The 15,223-nt window shown below is 37.1% G+C and overlaps 1 protein-coding gene across 8 annotated transcripts in view; it reads left to right on the top strand.

Annotated features, from left to right (window-relative positions):
• CHM (CHM Rab escort protein) overlaps positions 1–9,511 on the top strand; it is a 166,312-nt gene extending 156,801 nt beyond the window's left edge. For 4 of the 8 annotated variants that reach the window (XM_036270812.1, XM_036270814.1, XM_036270817.1 and 1 more), the window contains exon 15: positions 4,803–5,591. In XM_036270812.1, the coding sequence (XP_036126705.1) occupies positions 4,803–4,991 (189 nt within the window). In that variant the 3' untranslated portion in view covers positions 4,992–5,591. Of the gene's footprint in view, positions 1–3,890; positions 3,961–4,802; positions 5,592–9,420 lie in introns of those variants that run through there. The other 4 variants (XR_004960572.1, XM_036270813.1, XM_036270816.1 and 1 more) reach the window with 4 other exon arrangements.
• The last annotated feature ends 5,712 nt before the right edge of the window (positions 9,512–15,223 follow it).

Here is a 15,223-nt window from a genome sequence, read left to right as displayed (position 1 = left end):
CAACAAGTTTTCAGCCAGGTAGCTTAGGTCATTTTTATTCCTGAGTGAACTTGAATGTTTTTTAACCAAAATGGAAGGCCTTTTTAAGTAAGGGCTTATTTTACAAGTGCTAATGTGATCTAAACTGCAAGCTAGAAGATTATAATTAAAGGATAATTTTATTATAAAGTGATTTGCTTCCCAAGAAGATAGTTTTCAGTAGTATATTATCCTAGTAGAAAGTAGTAATAATACCAGTTTGGGTAGTAATTATTACATGCTATTAAATATAAGTAGTCTTAAATTTGTTATATAGCTTTCAACTTCTCATCAGTTTGGGGATAAAATACTGTAACACCTACTTTAAAGGGCATCAGTGATAATATTTACAAATAGCCGGTTTCTTCAGATAAACAGTGTTTTAATTTAAGTATATCATACTCTGTTCATTCCTTTTACTAATTGATGACTTCTCTTTTCTAAATTGTCTATAAAAGCTCTCAGATTATCACCTAGGCTTTTCCTATGTAGAAAACGTAAGCACCTGCAGATTTCTTTTTTATAAATAAAATGCTTCATTTTATCAGTTAGCGTGTTTGCTTCTGTTTTCTTATTTGCAAACCTATAGATGTTGAAAAACATAGACCTACCTTCCTTGTGTTCATATAGAACTATTTATGATTTGAAGACAAAAATATTAAATGATCTCTAATTAATACTCACAAATTAAAGTCGGGTGCATGAGCACACCAAGACATTCTCTGTTATCACCACAATGATGCTAGCCTAAGTGATACTTGTGAATTTTTTCTATGACTTGCTTGTTTATATAGTTTATATTACTGAAGTTTTTTTTCTGAACTTGACATGATCTCTCTTTTCTTTTTTTGTTTTTGTTTTAAATTCTCACCCAAGGATATTTTTCCATTTATTTTCAGGTAGAGTAGGAAGGAGAGGGGAGACAGAGAAAGAGAGAGAGAAAGAGAGAGAGAGAGAGAGAGAGAGAGATGTGAGAGAGACACAGCAATCAGTTGCCTCCTGCACGACCCTGACCAGGGCCGGGAACCGAACCGCGACCGCAGTACTTGCCCTTGACCGGAATCGAACCCACGACTCTTTAGTCTGCAGGCTGACTCACCAACTACTGAGCCAAACTGGCCAGGGCTGATCTCTCTTTTCATAATACAGCTGTTGTCTTTTACCTACACAGACTGATGAACAGACTTCCAAGGCAGTGATAGTTCACTCCTCCTCATGAGCCTCCATCCACTAGTAGCTGTCACTACCATGGGAACAAGGATATTTAAATAGTACTGAACTCTTTATATTATACTTCAGCTATGAAATGAGTTAAATTGGCTAATGTGGGCTGGGCTGGCACCCTAACCACCATTTAGAACATTGTTTTTATGGATAGATTAGTAAGTCACTAACTTGCGCAAAGGTCACATAGCTGATAAGTTTTTGAGCCAAGATTTAACCTCAGATCTGTTGGACCCTGGTGCTTGTCCATTCATCTAGTGTGTGATGCTGCCTTTATCTTGTTAATGTGGACATATCCTAACTGCATTAAACTGCTGGATTGACAAAATATTTTTGTTTGGTGTAAATGTATGCTAAATAAGCATAAGCATATCTTAAATAACCCAGCTTGTCTTCATTGTACTTTGCAATATGAGGAAATCAAATCACAATTACCCCTTTTTAAAATTTATTTTTAACCACATGAAACGCTTACCCTTTAAGGTAACTTCTGGCTTGTAAAGGGGCATGATGATTAAAAGTTGACAATTAAGTACTCTGAACTGATAACTCTCACAACTGGGGCTTACTTGGCAAATGCAGTGCAGCAAATAAAGTAACATTAGAAAGACTTTCCAGAACATGGTAGTTGATCAGAAAAGTTTCCAGCAGTTAGAAAGAGCAGACACTTGGGAAAGGCTCGAGTCTGGTTGTAGAAAATTGGCATCAGTGAAGGCCAGTGGCAAGTGAGCTGAAGGCAGGAGTTCCACAGGCAGGTGGATCACAGGCAAGAGCAGTCTCAGGAAATCTTGTTTATGACAGGGGTATATGAAAACATCTAGTGGGATCCAGCCACAAGGACCAAGGTTCAGGGGAAAATCTATCTTCTAGGGAGGTGACGAAATGCAGACAAGGTGTGAGACACAGAAGAACCGGAGTAAAAGTAAAAGTAGTGGTAATAGTAGTTATTATATTTATATTCAACAGTTGTACAGTATACAGTTTTTAAAGGTCTTCCATTCATTAAAATATATATTGAGATTATCTTCCATGCCATGCATAAGGATTGAGACTTGATTGAAACCCACTCCTTTTCATCCCTGGACGAAGCACTGTTTAGTAGAGGAGAAAAATATGTCAGCAAATGGCAGTGTAGTGCAGTGTATGCAATAATAGATAACTATCCAAAGTACAGATGTAATCCAAAGGGGCCATGAGATCCACCTAGCAGTTAGAGAACGTTACAGAGAGGGACATAACAGATGAGTTGCAATTCCCCATCTAAATGGAAGACAGTAGAATTGAAACATTTCAAGTATTAAAGCCTCTGCCCCAGCCCGGATGCTAACAGAGTGGCCTGTTTAGGAAAGTACAGATAAACAAGTGTTAGTGAAGAAGTCTGAAGCGTGGAAATGGGTTGAAGTAGAAGATGATATGACCAGAGAACGTAGGCCTGAAGGGGTTTTGTATGCCATGGTAGGGATCGTGGATTTTTATCCTGTTGGAAATGGGGAGCCATTGAAGAGTTTTAAGCTCCGAAGTGGCATACACAGAATTTCATTTTCCATATACCCCTCTGAAGGCAGCATGGAGGCCAGGTTATGAGATGTTGATCTTTTCTCGGGGTAAGATGGTGCATGCCTGGGCTATGTCTGTAGGAAAGGAACAGAGGGAGTCAAAAACTAGGAGAAAAAAATCCACAGCATTTGGGCACTGATTGCCTACAGAAGGTGGAGGGGAGGGAGAACTTTTACAGACAGACAAGGTAGAGATAGAAGACACAAAGGCCAATGGGGGAACTCAAGTGTGAGGTAGAGGCTCTTGTCTGACCCAGTCCTCCTGCAAAGATGTATGGTGCGTTCCAGGGATGGGGAACAAAGCAGGTGTCTCGAATATTTCATTTGAAAATATCCATAGTAGCCCTGGCCGGTTTGGCTCAGCGGTTAGAGCATCGGCCCACGGACCAGAGAGTCCCGGGTTCGGTTCCCACTAAGGGCACATACCTCAGTTGCGGTTCATCCCCGGCCCCAATTGGGGTTGTGTGAGAGGCAACCACTCGATGTGTCTCTTTCACATCAATGTTTCTCTTCCTCTTCCTCCCTCTTTCCCTCCCACTGTATCTAAAGATAAATGCAAAAATGTCTTCAGTTGAAGATAAAAAAAATATCCATAGTAAAATGGCATGTACTAAAATATACCCTTAAACTCGACTCAAGAAAGAGAGAAGCTATTTTCTCTCCCTATCTATTCCTTCAACTCCACTTCAGAGGTCAAAAGCTTCTCATCATTACCCCTCCACCCACTCCCAAAGAATATCAGTTTTAATCACCTGATGTAGGAGTCTACTAACTACATGGCAGGGTGGTAAATAGATGATAGTTTGCAGTTGAGGTGGTCTCTATTGCAAGTGCTAAACTGCCAATGCAGTGTGAAAGCAGCCATAGACAATAGATAAAGGAATGAGAGTGGCTGTGTTCCAATAAAACTTTATTTGCAAAATCAGGCAGCAGGCTGGATTTGCCCTGGGGGCCATGCTTGTCCACTCCTGGCCTAATGGATGGCCTTCTGTGGACCTTGGGAAGGAGGGATGAGGTGGGACAGAAAGATATTATAGCCTTTACAACAAGCATATATCTTAAAACCCTTGAATGGCTTTCTTTTCCCTACAGGAGAGAGTGCAAGTTCCCTAGGTTGGCGGGGACTCTTATCTAACAATAAGCTGTATTCATCTAGATAGAAGTAAGAATATACTTGCCATGTTTACCTCCTTGTGTGTGTGTATTTGTTGTTGTCATTGATTATGGTCACATTTACTTTCTTGTTCTCCTATCCGCCAGACTAAACCTGGCCTAAATCTTAGCATTGTAAACTATATTATTATTAATAACAATGATAACAACTATTACATAAGAGACTTAGTCTCTGCTATTTTATTTATTTTAATATATTTTTATTAATTTTAGAGAGAGAGAACGGAAAGGGCGAGATAGAAACGCAGGCTGCCTCCTGCACGCCCCCTACTGGGGATCAAGCCCACAACCCAGGCATGTATCAGTAGTCATGCCCAGCTAGATCCATGATCTTAAACACTGTGCTATCCTCTGTAAAGCCCACAGGGAAGAAAATTATACCAGAAAAGGAAATAATTGAGCCAACAATGAACAATTTTCTTGATTTGAACAGTGACTTGTTAAAGTTATTATATGCTAAATTAAACTATACGGATATCCCTAATGGGCTCTATTCAGAAATTATATACAAAATATTAAGAGAGATTATATTTCAACTGACATGTGGAATGAATGTCCTTAAATTCTCAACTATCCAAACATTTGATAAAGAACCTGATCAAGTACCGGTACACCTGAAGGATGGACCTGAAAGCATACATAGAATTAGAGGGAGAAAAGTCATGGAATTCTGAAAGCAGATTTTAGAAGGTCATGTATTCTGGGTAAACGTCTATAACTTAAAAAGATTAAGTGTAATACTTTTTTTTTTTTTTTTTAAATGATGCCAGAAAGGCACAGACATTTTAAGCTGATGTCCAAAAATGATTGTGTCTTTGCTTCCCTGGCCAGGCTGAGAGCCTCTTCCAGCAAATCTGCCCCAATGAAGACTTCTGTCCACCCCCTCCAAATCCTGAAGACATTCTGGATGGAGACAGTTTACAACCAGGGGCTTCCGAATCTGGTGATATACCAGAGGCCAGTTCAGAGACTCCCAAGGAACATGCAAACCCGGAAAAGCCAGAGGAGCCCTCTGAATAACAGATACGCACCAAATTGTATGCCCCACTTTGGAAATTTCTCCTGGCCTGTCTTCTTGATCGACCAACTGTTTGAAAACTTTTATAAAGCAGCAGTCCGTTGTCATGCAGAATTACCGAGAGAAACAAGTCACAGAAATCCAAAAGGGGATTTTCCTTAAACAGGACATTCCAAGAACACAAAATACTTGTAAAGCACATTGACTCACCTGCTTAAATTAGAAATGAATTGATTCCCAGGAAGACAGTTTTGGAGATGAAAGTGATCCTAGGCATTGTCGATAATTCTGTGCTTTTGGGACAGCATTTGCTTTGCCACTTTGGATCTTTGTTTGAAAGCCACATCTTCAGACTCAGCTCACTTATTTCCTTTGATTATTTGAATTATATTTTCTTGAAGGGTCTGAGCATCATGATGCAGATAATAAAAGCGTATGTAAATGTGATTGAGAAAAACGAAAGTATCATGAACTGGCAGGAACCCATGTTTGGAACAGAAGTTTGTATTGTTTTCTTGAGAAGAATTAAAATGCTAATATTGAAGTAGATATTTTTTAGAGATTTTTTTTTTAATCCTCACCTGGGGATATGTTTTTATTGATTTTACAGAGAGAGGAAAGGAGAGAGAGACAGGGAAACATCAATTTGTTGCTTCCTGTATGTGCCCCAGATCAAACCCGCAACTCGGACATGTGCCCTGACCCGGAAATTGAACCCACAACCCTTTTGGTGTACAGGACAACACTCTAACCACCGGAGCCACCCAGCCGGTGCAGTAGATGTTTTTAACAAAGAAATCATGAGTCCGTTACTCAGTGTTTTTTAAATGTTAGTAGTGATTTTTATACATGAATCATTTATACACTAGGAAAGCTCAATACTGAACAAGTGGAAGGAAAGATCTGGATAGGTCTTTGGAAATTCTGTAAGTAACTGGAGCACTAGCCTAATTGTCTGTAGACCTAATTCAGTCCTGCTACACTACTGATGATGTTAGACAAACTGTTTGACTTCTGGGCCCCAGTGTCTCCATAGGTAAGGCAGAAATAGCAATACCCTGCCTATTCTATGGGCATGATTTTGAAGAGCAATGCAGTGCCATCTTTAGAATGTTTTTTTCTAGAGGAAACGTTTCGAAAATGTTCCCAGTGACTTGAAGGTGACTATCAAAATCTCATGCAGCCAACAGTTATTGCCAGCAAATAAATGTTTGCTGTCCACTTCCCCAAGACAATAGATCACAGTGTTTTTATTGCATTAAGCTTTAAAACGAAATCTCCATTTCCTGTATTAGTATTTTATAGCTTTATAGGCCAGTAAACATAGCAACATACGGAATTTTGGGTTTTGCATCTTAATAAGGAAAACACTTAACAAGGAAAATTCTTCATATTTCTGTCGTGGTACGTAAACCTGACACCACCAAGGGCTCTGAATAGAATACAACAATTGGTAAACCCTAGTATGCACTGAACATAAATGTTAAGGCTGTACATTGGGAGCAAATCTAGTTACAGGGACAGTGACTATTAACATTTTTTTTTCCCCCAAATGCCAGGCTCTGATGGTTTACTTTTTGGAGCAATAGTTTGGATTTAACAACTTATTTCAATATATAAATAAATACATGAGATGTTTATTGCTGTGCAGTTTGCCCTGGACTGCCGACCAGAGAGCCATGACTATAGGAGAAAGCACATAGTTCTTCCACACTTCAGCTGCAGGATCTCTGACCTCTCCAGATTCCAGGGAAGATCCTTTCTTTTTAAATATGTTCTTATTGATTTTTTTTTAGAGAGAGGAAGGGAGATCTAGAAACATCAATGTGAGAGAGAAACATGGATAGGCTGCCTCCTACACTCCCCATACTGGGGATGGAGCCTACAACTCGGGCATGTGCCCTGACGGGGAATCGAACCAGGACCTCTCAGTCCATGGGAGGACACTCAGTCCACTGAGCCACACCAGCCAAGTAATTTCAGGAAAGATCTTAAAGGAAGTTAGCTCTGTCAGGTCACAGACTCATAGGAAATGGAAGGAACCAAGGGATGTATCTGTTGCCTCACCTTTCCAACCTCCTGCAGATAGAGGGGAATCCAGATGCAAGGGAAACCGTTTCCAGCCTCTCGGGCCACTCCTAACCCCTCTCTGTGATTCCTTCTTTCTCTCTCTTCCCTTTTTGTGATACTATACAGATCAGGGACAGTTTAACCACGTCATCATCTACTTTGTTATCTGGATTCAGATCTTTCTGAAGTCAAATCATGTTTCCTAAATCCTAACTACAGCATATGCTAAATGCACAATACATACCTATAAGGCCCAGATATTGACCCTGCTCCTCAATACCAGCAATATAAAAGGTTCCACTAGATGAGAGTAGGGAGTCTGACTACAACTGCAGTAAGTTGCACTAATTAAGATATTGTACTATGTTATAGTCGTAGAGTTGAGGCCTCCTGAAGACAGCATGCACACTTACGTAAACAACCAGTCAGCATAGGCCAAGAATAAATAGAAAAATTCTGATAGCTTTACCGCAGCTATCTGTGTGTAGAACAATGAAGGAGATAGTTTGTGGTTTCCTGGCTAAACACATATTTTACCCGATTTCATCCATTAACCAGCATCAGAATCTCTCTTCCAGGTTATTAAATGCTGTTGAAATGTTTAAAAGCTCCTGAATATGATTAGTGATGATTAATATATTACACAACTATTAAAAACCTTGTGTTAGAGAACTTGAGATATTTCGTGTTGCCTCAAAATATAATAGAAATGATTTTAAGAACTTTTCTTTTCAGCTATCGTAATGACTGCAAATAAATAGTTGTTCATAGTTTTAAGTAAAAAAAAAAAGAAATTTATTTTAGTTTTGTTGTAAAACCATAAGCCTGAAGTCATATGAATACAATTAATAGGTTGTACATGATGCAGAAATTTCAGTACCTAATGTAAAAATTTCTAAATTGCTATTATCAAGTATTTTGATTCATGTGTTTAAAGTGTTTAGTTATGCATGCTTCTCATTAACCAAAAATGATTAATACCATTCAGTTTAGTGATTAATATGAAACTAATTACTAACCTTATGTTGCTACTGTATTTTTGTCTAGTTGCTATGCCTGTCCAGAAAACCAAATATATATATACATATATTTTTCTATAGGGAAGCTGAGTTTCAACTCCTGTGACATTTGGTTCCCGTAGTAAAATCGCCACATTAATGATTAACCCTAGAATGGTAGTTCCTGAGGTCGGCAGCGCTTTGTCTAAAATAATGGCCTTGCTAATGATTACTTCTATCACAGCTATAGTTCCTGAGAAGGCAGCCCTTTGTCTAAAGACCTGAAGACCTCAAAATATTTTGTTAAAATTGGATTGCTAAAAGTATTGATCCTTTAAAGCAGGAATTAAATAATTTTCTTACAAACAAGTTACTGCTATCGGTATTGAATAATTTATCTCTCTACTCTTGGTTAGTTGTCTTATGTGCATATCAAAAAGCATGAATGTATGATTATTCATAATTTGCACACTGTAACAGTAAGTTTTCAAAGGAAATAAAGAAAAGTGTTTTCAATGCCTTTCAGGCGTGATATCGTATTTTTTAATATGAAAGTTTTGTATATATGCCAAGAAATTAAAGATTGTCTTTGAAATGATTTGTTGCTTTCAGTTTATTATTTGAACACTTAATTGTTGAACTGTATACTTGGGTTTGTTTTTAGGCCTTTGTCAACTACGCCAGGTTTGTGTGAAAGGTACTCAAATGATACATGGGTATGGTTTATTTAACGAACTGTCCTAGATGCCAGTACCAGACCTCATTCTGTTTAAAACCAGTGCTATGAGATGTGGGCTGTGGTTTTACAGTACATTTATTGCCTGCAAACTGTTTTTACATTTCACTTGGTGTATAAGAATCTGAAATGTTTTCCATACTTACTTGGTGAATGAGAATCTGAAATGTTTTTTCTCAGTTGTGGAGAGTCCCCAGCAGTTTACTTGCACCAGACAAGAGGCTGATGATTTCCTTTTGATGCAGAAATCAGTCACTGAACTGATTTGTTCTTGAATCAAATAATTAAAGCAGAGTGACATCTTCTGTCAATTCCACATAGTTTCTGAAGCTTCTCAGACAGGACATATTCAAAAGATAACACGACTCTTTCAAAACTTGTAATTTATCTGTGAGATTATTAATAAATCAAATTGAAGAAAGATAAGGTTAATTGAATTTTCAAACAAGTAGCTGTATTATCCTTCAAGTACCTTGGAGCTCATATAGTATTCACACTTTAAAAAAAAAACACACACACAAAAAAAACAAGGCAGTGATGGCTTTTTTAAAAAAGGCCAGTAAAGTGGTTTAACACGTAGCATCCCAGGTCCCATTTTGACAGCTACTTCTCTTTCCATTAATACAGTTTAGCTGTAGGGCCGCAAGGAGATGCCATTCCCATGCAAGTTGCCAAGTCTGCTCTTTCTGGTGATGATGACTCTCAGGACCATTTGACAGGTAATCATTAGAACCTGAATCCTAGTAGACTGTGGGGTCTTTTAGCCTATCACTGCACAGGGATTTATGCTGGTAACTCATATTAATGTTAATAGGACTTGCATGTATAAATCCTCCTATCAATGAGACAGTTGACCCCTAAAAGAAATATTCTTTAGAGAGAGACACTTGCTGATCTAGAGGCATTAGTGAAGCGTTCTATTCAGAATTTTCACGTGTGGAAAAAAAAAAAGGAAGACTGTACCAATTCAGCAGAGGATTTGTTTGTGGAGCTTGAAAAGATGAAATACTTGCTCTTAATTTTCTATTTCCATTTCTAATTTATATTATATACTATTACTCCTATTCAGCTTATTAGAGTAGCATTTTCTTTTATTTTTAAAACTAGAAAATAGTTTTGTTCAGAATTTAATACAAATCCCCTTTTAATGTGTAGTACTACCCTAAACATTCTGGAAATATCGAACATTTTAAAACTAATAATGCCCACTCTCCTAACAAGCAAGGAAGTTCAGACCAAACCAGGAGACGTATTTTTGCTCATCAAGTTGGAAGACTCCAAAGGATCACTAATACTCAGAGTGGTGAGGGTCTAGGGCAGTGGTTCTCAACCTGTGGGTCGCGACCCCTTTGGGTGTCGAATGACCCTTTCACAGGGGTTGCCTAAGACCATCGGAAAACCCATATTTCCGATGGTCTTAGGAACTGAGACACGGCTCCTCTATTTGTCTCCAGGTGGGTCAGCCCATGTGCAGATACGCCCACATACAGCACGAGGAACTGTATTAAAGGGTCGCGGCATTAGGAAGGTTGACAACCACTGGTCTAGAGGAAAAGCACTCTCATTACGGATGCAGTATAAGTTGGTTATAGACTTTTTGAAGGGTGATTTGGCAGTACCCATTTAAATGTTAAATACAGATACCCTTTGATCAACTAGTTCTACCTCTAAAAATGTAGGTTATGCAAAGTTTTGTATATGTACAAAAATGAAATGATTGCTCACTATAGCATTGTTTATTTAATTCTGGAAACAACCTAAATGTTTATTAAAAGGAGACTGGCTTAAGTTGTTAATACATGCATTTTATAGTAAGTGAGGTGCATTTTATGATGAGTGAGGTACATATGTCCAACACATTTAAAAATCAAGTCACAGAATGGTAAGTATATTAACTTATGTAAAAATCAGAACAAAACTGGATTGTGTATATATATATATATATATATATATATATATATATATATACACACACACACACACACACACACATATCATAGGAAAAGTTTGGGAAGTTTATGTACTAAACTGGTAACAGTGGTTATGTTGGGAAGAGAGATTGAGATTAGTAGGGGAGAAAGTAAAAGTATAATTTCAAATTGTACATATTTTTACAAATTTCATAAGTAGCAAGTATTTATGTATTATAAAAAATCTGTTTAGCCTTGCCAGTGTGGCTCAGTGGACTGAATGTTGACCCATGCACCAAGAGGTTGCTGGTTCGATTTCCCTGTCAGGGCACATGCCCGGGTTGCAGGAGGCAGCCAATCAATGTTCTCTCTCACATCGATGTTTCTATTTCTCCCTTACACTCTCTCTCTAAAAAAATCAATAAAAACCTATTTTTAAAGAATAAATAAATAAATATGTTTAGTAATCCAACACCAAATTCCTATGTGATATGCAGGACAACCAAAAATAATGACTTCAGACATTGGTTTACCTTAATATAATTCAAGGTTTTGACAGATAATAAGTGACAAGTTGGATAAACTATGATATGTTCATTACAATGGAATACTATGCAGTTGTTAAATTGAATTTAGAAAATATATACTGCTCTAGTATGATCTCCAAATAACCCAAGCGTCCTATACACAAAAGTATTTGTATAATAATGCATTTTGCATAAGGGGAGGGGTATTCAAAAACACATTTATATGGTTATGTTCTGGAAAAGGGGAGAGGCAGGGTACAGGGGTGGATACTAGACAGGTACAGGTTTGAATACACCTTGTTTTATGAATTTAACATGAAACCAAATGCAATCCCTAAAATATTAAATCAAACTAAAACCATTGAACATAATTATATGTTGAGTTGCTGGTATAACTGTATACAGAAGAACTATTTAAGTGACCTTAAAGCACAGTATTAAAGTATACATTCTAAGAGGTTAAGGTGGTAAACAACACAGAAATTTTAACTTTATTCAGTGAGCTTGGTGATAACGGTAATATATTGTATCAATAGATAATAATTATGAAAATGAGATTAGTGGCCAATATATTCAGGTTAAGAAAAAGATAAAAGCAAAAATAAGTCAAAACCCTGTGATCTTGAATTTTAATTAGATGTATCAGTATAAACTCAAGATTCATTTTTTTCATTCTAAAAAGTACATTTTTTTTAGCTGGAAATCTGGCAAAGGTTACTAATGTCAAGTCAAATGGACATTATAACCAACTCAAAAGGGGCTCCCATTGGTCACATATGAGACTGTTTAAGAGTCAAGAGTTTATAATGATACTCCAAAATAGCAAACAAGTGTCATTGACCTACTATGGAGATTGTTGTGACACCAACCCTTTATTCTAGAAACTAGTAAAGAGAAAGATGCAGTTATCTTCTCTTTCCTGTAATAAATGTCATTTGTGGTATCCAAATTTGAAGGAAAGGTTTTATACCAGAATCACAAAAAATGCACGTGGAGTGATAGATTTAGAAAAATCAGTTTTGTAAGCCCAATATAGTAATGGACCTAGGCAATGATTATCAATGGCTGCTAAAATCTTTAGTTGAAAACTTGATGCAGACATCACCTGAACCTACTGATCCATCTTAAAATCACTGCAAATAGAAAATCAGATGTTATGAGCCCCCTGATGTGTTGTGATAGAAGAAAGTACACAGCACCAGGAACTAGGAAGAATTATTGCCAAAATAAACATTTTAAAAGTCATCTTGGATACATTCAAGTCTCTAGATCTAATTGCTACTTTATTGACACTAGAGGGATAGAAGAGCATACTAAATGGTACCACAGAGATGCAATCTAAAAAATTCTACAGAACAAAGGACTCAATTTTATCAACATTAACTGGCACAGAAAAAAATGGAGCACTGTTACAAATCAAGAGGAACCCTTGTACACTGCTGGTGGGAAGGAAGACTGGTGTAGCCACTATGGAAATCAGCATGGAGTTTCCTCAAAAAATTAACAGTGGAAAAGCCTATGATGCAATTTCACTTCTAGAAATATATCCAAAGAAACTTGAAACACCAACCAGAAAGAATATATGCACCCCTATGTTCATAGCAGCACTATTTACAATAGTCAAGATCTGAAAACACTCCAAGTGTCCATCAGTAGATGAGTGGATAAAAAAGATGTGGTACATTTACACAGTGGAATACTATGCAGCTGTAAAAAAGAAGGATCTCTTACTCTTTGAGACAGCATGGATGGACATGGAGAGTGTTATGCTAAGTGAAATAAGCTAATCAGAGAAAGACAAATGCCATATGATCTCACTTATTTGTAGAATCTAATGAACAAAGTAAACTAACAAAATAGGAGGAGGATTAGGGGTGAAAAGTGAAAGGATTTATAAGTACAAATTGGTAATCACAAAATAGTCACAGGTTGTAAAGTACAGCATAGGGAATCTAGTCAATAACATTGTAATAACTGTGTATGTTGACAGGTGGGCTCTTGAAATATTGGGGGCACCAGTTTGTATATAATTTTCTAACCACTATGCTGTACACCTGAAACTAATACAAAATAATATTGAATGCAAATTGATCTTTGTGTCTAAGAGTGTGTTTCTATTTTGTTTGTTCGTTTAGTTTGAGTTTCTGAGTGGATGACCCATACCATAAATTCTCGTTAGCTAGGGGCAGCCATATTTTCTATCATGTGGCCAGGGGTACGAAGTCAGTTTGCAAAGAAAGAAGCAGTGATGAGACACAGAACTGCTAGGTTAACTTAGAATTGGTTTCTGAGAGCTTTCTAATTCCAAGATCCAGTCGTTCCTGAAGCCGTGCTATTCCTGCCTGTAGGGTCTTTGAAACCCTGTAGTATCCTTATAATCAGATTCACTTTGAGGTTCAGGACCCATGTGTTGATTTCTGATACTTGCAAACACAAAGTTTTAAGCAATAAACATGTTTTGGAAATTTCACTTATAGAACCCCCTAAACTGCCCCTATCTTTGTATATTTGTGTGTGTGTTTATAAGTGCATTTCTGTATTGTGCAGATTTGGCTTTTTACTGATTAGAAAATGCCATGAAATGTTCAGCCCCAAAGCTCCTTACAGAAGGGAGAGAAAACCAGGAAACAAATATTATCCACACTGGGGGAAAACTTTGGCAGAGAATTATTTCAGTGATTTCTAACTTACCATTGTCAATATTCTGAGAAAAACCACAGGAAAGGCAGTACTCATGTAACAAAAAAATGTGCTGTAAAAAGCAACTGTTGTTACAATGGAAGTTACTTAGAGTTAGGGTACTTAAACCCAGTGCCTTTGGTACACCTGATATGACATTGTCCTTTTTTATTTAGATTTGTCTTAGAAATGTGTCTGCAAAATAATGCTCTGGAACAAGACTCTTAAAATGCTAAGTTCAAAGATTGTGTAAGGTGTTGTAAACATCCACCTTTGGTATGGAAAATATTAGCATACCATTTACACACTTAAAATAGTTCTACTGATAGGTAAGTGTACAAAGCTTAAGGCATACCCTAAGTTCTATACCCTAAGAATCTTAGAATTTTGAAGTGAAAAATGCGCAATGTACCAGAAAGTGATTTTCTTTTTTCTTTTTCTTTTTTGTTGAGCTAACGCAATAGCAACAAAAAAGATTTGTGCAGAACTTAAAAAACTTAAAACTGTTCTCTATTAATTTTTATTATGACTGGAAAAAGTTGCCTACGGGAAGTTCCATTTGTTTTCTAAATCTGGACTTGAAAATTTTGGACACAGATAAGCTGCAATTTGAACATCATTTATCTCTCAGATCCTTTGAAAATAATTTTTGACTGCTATATTTGAGATGCTAATCCATTGAGGCACATCCTGTTTTAAGAGAACACTCTACAAGATCTAGATTTATAAAGCACATTTTGGAGGGTGACTGTGCTCATTACAGAGTGGTTTTTTGCTTTACCAAACAATTCAGGCTTCTATTAAGTAGGAGTTTCTAGGACTCTCTAGGTGGTACATATCACTGCACACGGTATTAATATCTAGGCAGAGAGAGATGGTATAGTACAAAAGAACCACAGCCAAATGAAGATAAAATTGAAAATAAAGCAATTCTAAAATGATTGTGCAAGTAAAGGAGAAGATATAGATTGCAAAAAGTCCTTTTTGAGCACAACTTTGCAGGAATACATCTATAGCTTCAAGTGTGTTCCACTTAAAGTGAAGGTAATTTGGAAAGGACGGTGGCCTCCTAAGAGTGGAACCCATCTATCGGACAGTTTCCCTCCTATGAGTCTATGTCAAATTGTCGTTCAAAATGACCCTTTACACTTGATTCATATTTTTCATTAAAACTACATGTCCACAACCCTTTGAAAAAAACTTTTTAAAATTGAGATAACATTGATTTATAACATTATATAACTTTCAGGTGTGCATTATAATTCAACATCTATATACACTGCAGTATGCTCATCACCCAAAGTCTAGTTTGCC

This window comes from Molossus molossus, unplaced genomic scaffold (genome assembly GCF_014108415.1).
Source record: "Molossus molossus isolate mMolMol1 unplaced genomic scaffold, mMolMol1.p scaffold_m16_p_2, whole genome shotgun sequence".
Taxonomy (NCBI): domain Eukaryota; kingdom Metazoa; phylum Chordata; class Mammalia; order Chiroptera; family Molossidae; genus Molossus; species Molossus molossus.
This window is presented reverse-complemented; position numbering and strand designations above follow the sequence as displayed.